This window comes from Gossypium hirsutum, chromosome A01 (assembly GCF_007990345.1).
Source record: "Gossypium hirsutum isolate 1008001.06 chromosome A01, Gossypium_hirsutum_v2.1, whole genome shotgun sequence".
NCBI classification, from domain to species: Eukaryota; Viridiplantae; Streptophyta; class Magnoliopsida; order Malvales; family Malvaceae; genus Gossypium; species Gossypium hirsutum.
In genome coordinates this window covers 117,167,888-117,177,042 of record NC_053424.1, presented here as the reverse complement: position 1 = coordinate 117,177,042, position 9,155 = coordinate 117,167,888, and the positions used below count along the sequence as shown (strand labels likewise).

At 33.9% G+C, this 9,155-nt stretch overlaps 1 protein-coding gene across 1 annotated transcript; it reads left to right on the top strand.

Moving 5' to 3' along the window:
* The first annotated feature begins 4,668 nt into the window (after positions 1-4,668).
* LOC107903160 (ethylene-responsive transcription factor ERF024) lies at positions 4,669-5,546 on the top strand. Its single transcript, XM_016829203.2, has one exon. It carries the CDS (start codon positions 4,827-4,829, stop codon positions 5,397-5,399), a length of 573 nt encoding a protein of 190 aa, XP_016684692.1. The 5' UTR covers positions 4,669-4,826; the 3' UTR covers positions 5,400-5,546.
* The last annotated feature ends 3,609 nt before the right edge of the window (positions 5,547-9,155 follow it).

Sequence of the window (9,155 nt, the reverse complement as noted above, 5' to 3'; positions counted from 1 at the left end):
TTATTTTTGGTCTCTTTTTGGACGTTATTCTTTCTTTTCTTTTTGGGGGATTTTCTTTGGCTTTTCTTTTAGTATTGTTGTGATTGCTTGGGAAACGTTTCGTCTGCAGCCACTAGAATTACGTTCCTCCGTCATCATCTCCTATCGCAAAACAGGTGTGGGATTCAAACCTTGTCTACAGTTCTTATCTGTTTATTTTATTTTGTGAATCTTCGCTTTCGGCTTTGCTTGATCGTATGCTAACCCTTTTAGTTTTGGGTTTTTAGTCGATGGAAGTGATGGGAAATCGTCACATTCTGATGTATGTTGATAGGGTAAAGGTTAGGGACGACTTTGGTGCCTGAAACGACAGTTTTTGGGTTGTTTTAGTGTGATTTCGTAATCTCCTCGACAGCCACATGGGCGTGTACTGAGGCACACAGCGATGTGGATTTAGGAATTAGGGTTCCGGACCAAATTGGATGCCATACGGCTTGGCCATACGGTCGTGTGGCCGATTTGGGGAAAGTTATCGATTTTCACACGGCCGTGTCCCTTGGGCACACGGGCGTGTGAGTTTGGAAATTAGGGATTTGAGATTTGGAGTCACACGGCCTGGCCACACGGTCATGTGACTGATTTGGGGATTTAGGGATCCCACACGAGCGTGTGTTTCGAAACACATGGCCGTGTCTGGTGGGCACACGGGCGTGTGAGACCCTCATACAACCATGTCTTACCTGCACCTTATTTTAGTGATTTTGGACAGTGAGTTACACGACCTATTCACATGGTCGTGTCCTTGCTTCACATGGGCATGTGCTTCTGTCACATGGCCTTGTGCTACCCTTCACAGGAGGGTTTGGACCCCCATACAGCCGGAGCACACGGACGTGTGGCTTTATCTCGCCAAATAATGATTTTAGGTAAAATTTAAGTGTAATCGCAAATCCACGTGCTCTAACCCTCAACTAAACCTTATTGAGGGTAATTATGGCTCTGATATGGGCTTGATATGTGTGTCATTTGTGATTGGTTATGTGATAAGCTTGATACTGAATTCGAGCTATGAGTATGCACATGTATGATTATGTAAATGATTGATCAGATGTGACTATCTGTTTCTGATTAATTATCTGATACTGGTATTCTGATTTTCTACATCTGACTGCATCATACATATGCATAAACTAATTTGGGTAGGATTTTGAAGAGAAGGAAGATTGACTGAACTAAACTAGCAGTTGATCTGTTGGTTATTAGCCCCTAATACGCAGAGGGTCATGGGCGGTCCCAAGACCCTGAGGGTCGTAGACAATTTTACTGTATTGTGGACTACCGCACTGCACCGTACAGTACATATGTTAGCTTCGCTGCGTATCATTGACAGAACTAGCAGTTTTACTGTAACCTAACGGTATAGCGATTTACCGCATTGCACTGTACCACATGTACATTAGCTACGCTACGTACTATTATCTAATCTGGCAGTTCATACTGCATGTCTGTACTGCGGTTTACCGCATTGCACAGTACAGCTTATACTCTAGCTTTGCTGCGTAATATACGTGACTGACAGTCTATCTGCATATTATTAGTCCCAATACCCAGAGGGTCGTGGATAGTTCTGATGGACATCGTTTTCGGGCAACCCAGGATGGCATCAGTTAGAGTGCAGGGTTGAATGAGCCTTACGAGGTCCTGAGTGGAGTGAATGGTGGGAAGAGCTTAAAGCTCTTATGAGAAGTGATGGGGGACGGATAGGTGTGTTGGTTGGATGGATGGGTTTCTTTTAACTCAATTGCATTCATATGTATCAAATTGACTGTTCGACCGAAATGTCTGATTGACTGTTCAACTGAAAGGCACTTGTGCCCATGAGAATTTCATAGATTTTGACTACGACTGACTGACTGAAAAATTACCGTGTCTGTTTGAGAATTGTTACTACCGTGCCTGAAAGGGTACGTGAGACAGATGTGTATCTGACTGATTGAGTTGAAACTAGAGACTGGATAGTACTGCGATTGTGTAGTTGAGTGTAATTTTTATTATGCTCTAAATAATGTTGTCTGTCGGTACGTCCATTTTGAACGTACCAACTGTTTCTGTATAGCTTCGTAAGTATGTTCCTCTTCAGAACTGCTTCTAGATCATTGTTTTCGCTTCTATAGTTTAACTGGTTTGATCTCACACTGAGCTCGTGTAGCTCACCTCCTCTTCTGTTTCCCCCTTCAAGTATAATTCATGATTTTGGATGCTGGACTCAGTACGCGGAGGTCTCGGACAGTCTTGATGGAATTAAGTTATAAGTTTTTATTATCAGGTTTTAATTATTATTCGTTGAGTTTGAACTGTATAGTTCATAATACTGGTGCAACTTTTGTTTTAAGTTTTCATTCGTACGTTTTATACTGTTAAACTTACTGATTTAATTTAAATGACTAAACGTTTTAGATTTGCTTCGGGATAAATGCTTTTGGTAATAAAATTTTGAACAACTTGATTGTAAAATTTTCTCACGATCACTTCGGTGGTCAATGTAGCATCCCAGATTCAGTCTAGACTTCTAGGCCGGGTTTGGGGTGTTACAACCTCTAACCTTAAACTAAAGGAAAAATACGTTTAAACATTCTTAAACTCTCGTCCTACTGGTTGTTGCAATAGTAATAATGTCAACTGAGTCAAGGCTCAATCGATGATTATTATTATTATTGTTATTATTACTATTATTCTTTAATATTTTAATTTTGGTTAGTAGAAATTGGTTGTTCCATAAGTTACTTCTTAAATGTTAAATCAGAAATATCATATTAGAGGTATATGAATAAAAATAATTATATTAGAAAATTTTAAAATTAAAAGAAATTTTTTTATAATTTTTGAAATATAAAGATATTAAGAATATTTTTATACGAGATCTACTTCTACCATCATCCTTTTTAAGACCCTTAAATCGAAAAAATAAAAATTAAATTAGAGGTGAAGCTATAATTTTTTTCTAAGGGGCTGAGATTGAGTTATATATTTTTATGAGACCTAAAATACAATATTTTCATTGTACTAATATATATAATTTTTAGAATGACTAAATTAAACTTTTATCATTTTTGGAGTCAAACTATAATTTTACCATTTATATATTAACTTAAAATTTTATAAAGTTTCAAGTGCTAGAAGTAAAGTGTTCCATTTTAGGGGGCCAAAGTGCTTTCTTGCACCTCCCTTTGCCCTTGATTTAAATGAAGTCAAACCTACGCCCTTTTGTTTAGGTAAAAAGACTTCTCTAATTTCTCTCAATTTTGAAATTGGGCATATTGGTCCCTCTACAAAAAAAAATCAAAGCAATTTAGTACTTGACAATTTCTAAAATGAGCAACTAAGGACAATTAATCACGATGTTAATGTTTTCCACTATTTGTACATTATTTTGATTAGTATAATAATAAATTTAGCTCTCAAAGTTTCTACATTCTGTCAATTCTCAATTTAACAAATTTATCTATCAACAGTTCTGCAAATGTGTACATGTATAGGCTAAAGTTGTCGTTTTTTTAGAATTAAGGCAAAAATGACAATATATAAACATTGAAGGCTAAACTTGTTATCATATCAATCAAAATATGTATAATTGATTGAAGTCATTAACATCGTGATTAATTGTCTTTAACTGCTCATTTTCGAAATTGACAAGGATTAAATTGCTCCAAATTTTTTTTAAAGAGACTAATTTACTCAATTTCCAAATTGAAAAGAAATGAAAAGGTTTCTTCACCTTTTATTTATTGCAATAATAACAATATTAACTAAGCTAATACTAAAAGAACAAAAGAAATCAAGATTTTTTTACAAATACAAATACATAAATCCGACTCTAAATCTAACACTAATCAAATTTAATCCACACCAAGCTTTTTAAGTTAAACAAATAGCTTGATTTGCCCTTCCTATGCCCTTATTAGCTAAATAGGCAATATATGTCGATTTCTTTTAATTGGCCAAATAAGTCGTTTTTTTCAAGATTTAGGGAAATAGGCCAATTTTGGAGAGAGTGTGTGAAAAAGTGTCCAGTTGGGTGAGCTTTCTATTGATATGTCTGGGAAAGCGTGCCCAGCTGGACGCGTTTTCTTTGGAATTTCCAGAAAACACTTCCAGTTGGGCGTGTTTGCTCAATATGTCAGCAGAAAACTCACCTAACTGAACGTACTTTCACACACTCTCTTTAAAATCGATTTATTTTTTAAAATTCTTAAAAAATCATTTTATTTAACTAATTAAAAAATATATGACATATATTACCTATTTAGCCGTACATATTGCTGCATACATTGAATAAATATGAAAAATAACATGCATCAATATATGATGATTAATTGGAGTGACAAAATTTCATACCGACATGGCTTCTAGTTATGTCAAATGAAACAGGCTTTTCCTTGTATATATATTAAAACATTAATAAAAACCCCAAATTTATTCATGAATTAGACGTCGGCTACTAATGATGTTGACAAGTGACTGAAGTTGATTTCCTTATCATTATAAAAGGTGTAGAGAGAAAAGCTAAGGATTTTTAAAGAAACCAAAGGAATTAGCATTTAGATTCTATATAACACTTATTGTCTGAAAAAAAAAACAATTAATTAATTCCAAATCAATATATTGTCTTGAAAAATGATCACTGTTCTGTTAATTTTAAGATATCCAACATATGTTCTGGTTTACACCTCAACTATCAACAGACCGCAGTTCATCACCAACTGGTTTGCACTTTTGCAGTAATCTTAATACTTGTGTCTGCAGCCACCATAAATGGATTCTCTCATCGCCATCTTCAAATCCCTTCCATGCAATATTACAACAAAGGTTATTCAAAGTGTATCACCATGCAATACAACAAAGGTTATAGCAGTGGTGGTGGTTCGGCCGCGACGGGGCGGCACCCAGTTTATAAAGGAGTAAGACGTCGGGCTAATGGGAAATGGGTGTCTGAAATTAGAGAGCGAAGGAAACCTACTAGAATTTGGCTTGGTACATTTCCTACACCTGAAATGGCTGCCATTGCTTATGATGTAGCCGCACTTGCTTTAAAAGGTCCACATGCAGAGCTTAATTTTCCGAATTCGGCTGCTTCTTTACCGGTTCCTGCATCGACTTCCCCGACTGATATCCAAGCCGCTGCTACCTCGGCGGCGACCGCTTTAGGGGCTGCGAATGATGCTTTAGTCGGGAGCAACAATCCGGTATCAGCGGAGAGACCGAGTACCGGGAATGATTTTGTCGATGAAGATATGATGTTCGATATGCCTAATGTTCTTGTCAATATGGCTGAAGGGATGCTTCTTAGTCCTCCTCGTTTCGATCATCCACTGCCGGCCGATGACTCCGGTGACTCCGAGAACCTATGGAAATTCCCTTAATATCAAAAATAAAAACAACAATAAAAGTAATATTAAAGTAATAAACTCTCCTCAATATTATGAATTTAAGCCATGAAAATAAAAAATATATGTAAGATGAGCATATCAGCAGGCACTGTTCAATTATATGATAGTGTTCTAGGCATGAAGTAGACCACAAATGCGGTATTTTGAGTGTTTTCTTAGTGGCTTTAATTTGTTTGCAACTTTGAGATTTGGTTTTTCCTTTTTAGTGGAAAATTTCCATTTATGGGATTTTTCCATTTGTCTTTTTAAGTACTGTAATAATTAAATTAATATATATTATTTTTTTTATAATTTAGTATTTAAAATTTTATGATAATTTCTTTCAATAATATTATCTCTAAAATTCCTAACTTACATTTCCTTTTGAAAATGCAATACACTCAACACTATACAGCAGCTTTTTCTATTTTAAAATCAAAGTCTCCTACGATGAACAAAGATTTTGATAGATTTATTACATTATAAATGAGAAATCAATTGAATAGATCTTGATATTGCTGCCCAAAAAGCCTATGGCCCATCTCACCCCTTTGTCGACGTCTGGTTTTCATCTAGTTGCACTCATGTGACATAACATATCTTTTCAAAATACAAATAAGTTGAGTTCGAATCAAATTTGGTCAAGATTCACTACAGTAAAATAGGTTTTTAGAGGACTTTTTTTTAGCTTTATAGCGGCGCTTAAAACAATTTCTAGTGTTTTGATAAGCGCAGCAAAAAATGCCGCTATAGATAACGCCACTAAATTTTGCGGCATTTATGTGATAAAACGCCTCTATAGAACATAACCTTTAGTGGCGCTTTTATGCTCTATAAAACATGACCTTTAGCGGCGCTTTTCCCACAAACACTGCTAAAGAATATGACCTTTAGCACCCTTTTCACCGCTAAAGAACATAACCTTTAGCGATTTCCCCACAAACGCCGCTAAGGAACATAACCTTTACCAGCGCTTTTCCTATAAACGCCGCTAAAGATCATCTTCTTTAGCGGCGTTTTTAGTAAAAGCACTGCTAAAAGTCGTGTTCTTTAGCGGCGTTTTTAGAAAAACACCACTAACTTTAGCAGATTTTTACCAACCCATTTTCATTCATATAGAACCTAAATTGTCAACATAATTTCCTCTAACATCAAATCTAATCAAAAACTGCAAATCTAAATGATACTTAAAATCCAATGAAAGAAATATCTATATGATCTAAATTAATAAATGAAATAAAAAATGTATTATACTCAAAAGCTATATTGATAATACTCTAAAACGACATATTTTATGTGCTAATTGCATGTTTATTTTGAGTATTATCCTACTAATTTGGGTTATTTTATGATATTTTATCTTTTAGGGATTAAATTCAAGGCAAAAGGAAATTTAAAGGTAAAAAGTGTAAATTTGAAGATATAATGGGCCAACATGCAACGTAAGGAAAAAGGTGGTGCCAAAAATGCAAGTATGGAAGACATAAGGGGCAAAAGTGCAAAAGAATAGATTTTATAGCACAAGACTCTATTAAATGTTTTATTATATTAGGATAATTATTAAGGATAATTATTTATAGTTAAATTTAGGATTCATTTTTATTTATCTTTAATTATCTTTAATTATTTGTATTTATCTTTTAGAATTTAATTAGGAAAAAGCTAGATTTCTTAGTATTATAAATAGGGGATGAAGTGACACAAATTGGATCCATCTTTTTTTGCTGTAAGTACTCTCTCTCTCATAAATTTAGTCTTTTTGTTCTTTCTATATTTTCTTTCAATAAAAATTCCCTTTCCATTATTTTTATTTGATTCTCCCCAAAAACCATGAGCCACTAAATCTAATCTAGCCAAAGGTTGTCGAAATTTCCTAAAAAGGTTCATGAGGCTTAGAATCCACACTTAGCCTTCTCAACAGGGCATTCATCGCTTCTCCGTGTTAAGGGGCTGACGCTTTTGTCCATATCCCTTAATAAGTGATCTTTTCAACTTGTGCAAGGAACAACCGCTTTGTACGTTTTGGGAAGGTTGCATAGTCGGTGTAGCGACGTAAAAAAAATTTAGTTTCGCTTGGTCGCTAATTGTGGCGATTTATTAAACATTTGAAAACCAACTTTCGATTTTATTAACAAAGGGAGTCGCCACCGATCCTTTTTTATAGGTGTGATCGGACACCTAATAAAATTATTTTAAAACAAAAAGAAGGCTAAATTTAGGTCTACATGAAAGTCCAGAGAAAAATTGGGGTTCGGGAGTCAGTTACGCATGAGGAAGGTATTAGCACCCTCGCGACGCCCAAAATTGGTATCTCATAAACATGTGTTGACTTGATTTTCAAAAAAACGAGTTCAATATAATATTTAATCGTGATCTGATTGAAAAATGATAATTTTTAGTTTTCGATTTTTTTTTAGAAAGGGTGTCCCGTTTTTTAACACAAGCCGATGAATTTCACCCAACATAGCGATGAAATCGATGGCTTAATATTAAATCGGTACATTGCCTTATTTTTGAAATTAATTAAAACATGAGAAAAAATATTCCTAAAGTGAGAAATTAAAAATAGATAAAGGAAGCAAAAAAAATGATATCATTAATGAAAAATATTAACATGGAATACTAGAATATTAAAATAAAAAATAATAATGATATTTACAAAATAAAAAAAATCATGTACTAATAATAAAATAGGAAAAATGATATATTTGGTAATAATAATATAAAATAATAATATGTACATAAAAATACATATATATATATGCATATAATAAAAGTATGTAATAATAATAATATCTACAATAAAAGAAAATATTAGGAAACGTACATAAAAAATATATACATAAAAAATTTACAACAATAATATAAAATAATGATATGTGCAAATATATATATATACATATGTACATAAAATATACACTAATATAATAATAGTTATAATAATACTAGCAATAGTAATAATTTGTAATAATAATATATACACAATATGGTATTTAAAATATATATATGTATATAATAGTATTTAAGAATATATACATAAGAAATATATAACTAATGGCATTAAAAAAATATATACATAATATATATAAAATACCTAAAAAAAAGAAGGGGGAAAGAAGAGAGAAGGAAGGGGGGAAAGGAAATCCGGCCAAGGAGGGGCCGGTCACCGGTCGATCGTCGGTCGCCGCCCGTCGTCGACCACCGCCGGCCACCGCCCACGGTGGCCGGAAAAGGTAAATTTTTTTAACAATATATGTATATATAAAGAAAGAAAAAAAAAACAACACAAAAAAAGAAAAAAAGATTCGAAAGAAGAGGAAAAAAGAAAAAGATGCAACCTTTTTATTGATGTTTCTTTTGTGTTCAAAATTTGAAGGGATTTTTGTGTTTTTTTTTTAATCTTTTTAAAATCCCCCTCCTCCTTCTTACATGATTTTTGAATGGCTTTTTATAGCCATCTTTTACATGATTTTCTATTATTTCTTTTTCTATTTTGTAGGTGGTGGTGGTGGTGGTAGACAATGGATATCAAAAATGGGAGGAAAAATGGGGCAAGTGGGAAAGTGGCTAGGTGGCTAGGGTTTCTTGGTTTTTTTTGGGGGGGTTAGGTTTTTTTTTTTGGGTTAGGTTTTTTTTTAGGGGGGCTTAATGGGCTTTTGAATTGGGTTTAATATTTGGTTTTGTAATGGGTTTGGGTAGATGTAAATGGGTCATGGGTTAAGGGTTTTAGTGGGTTTAGAGGTTTGGTTG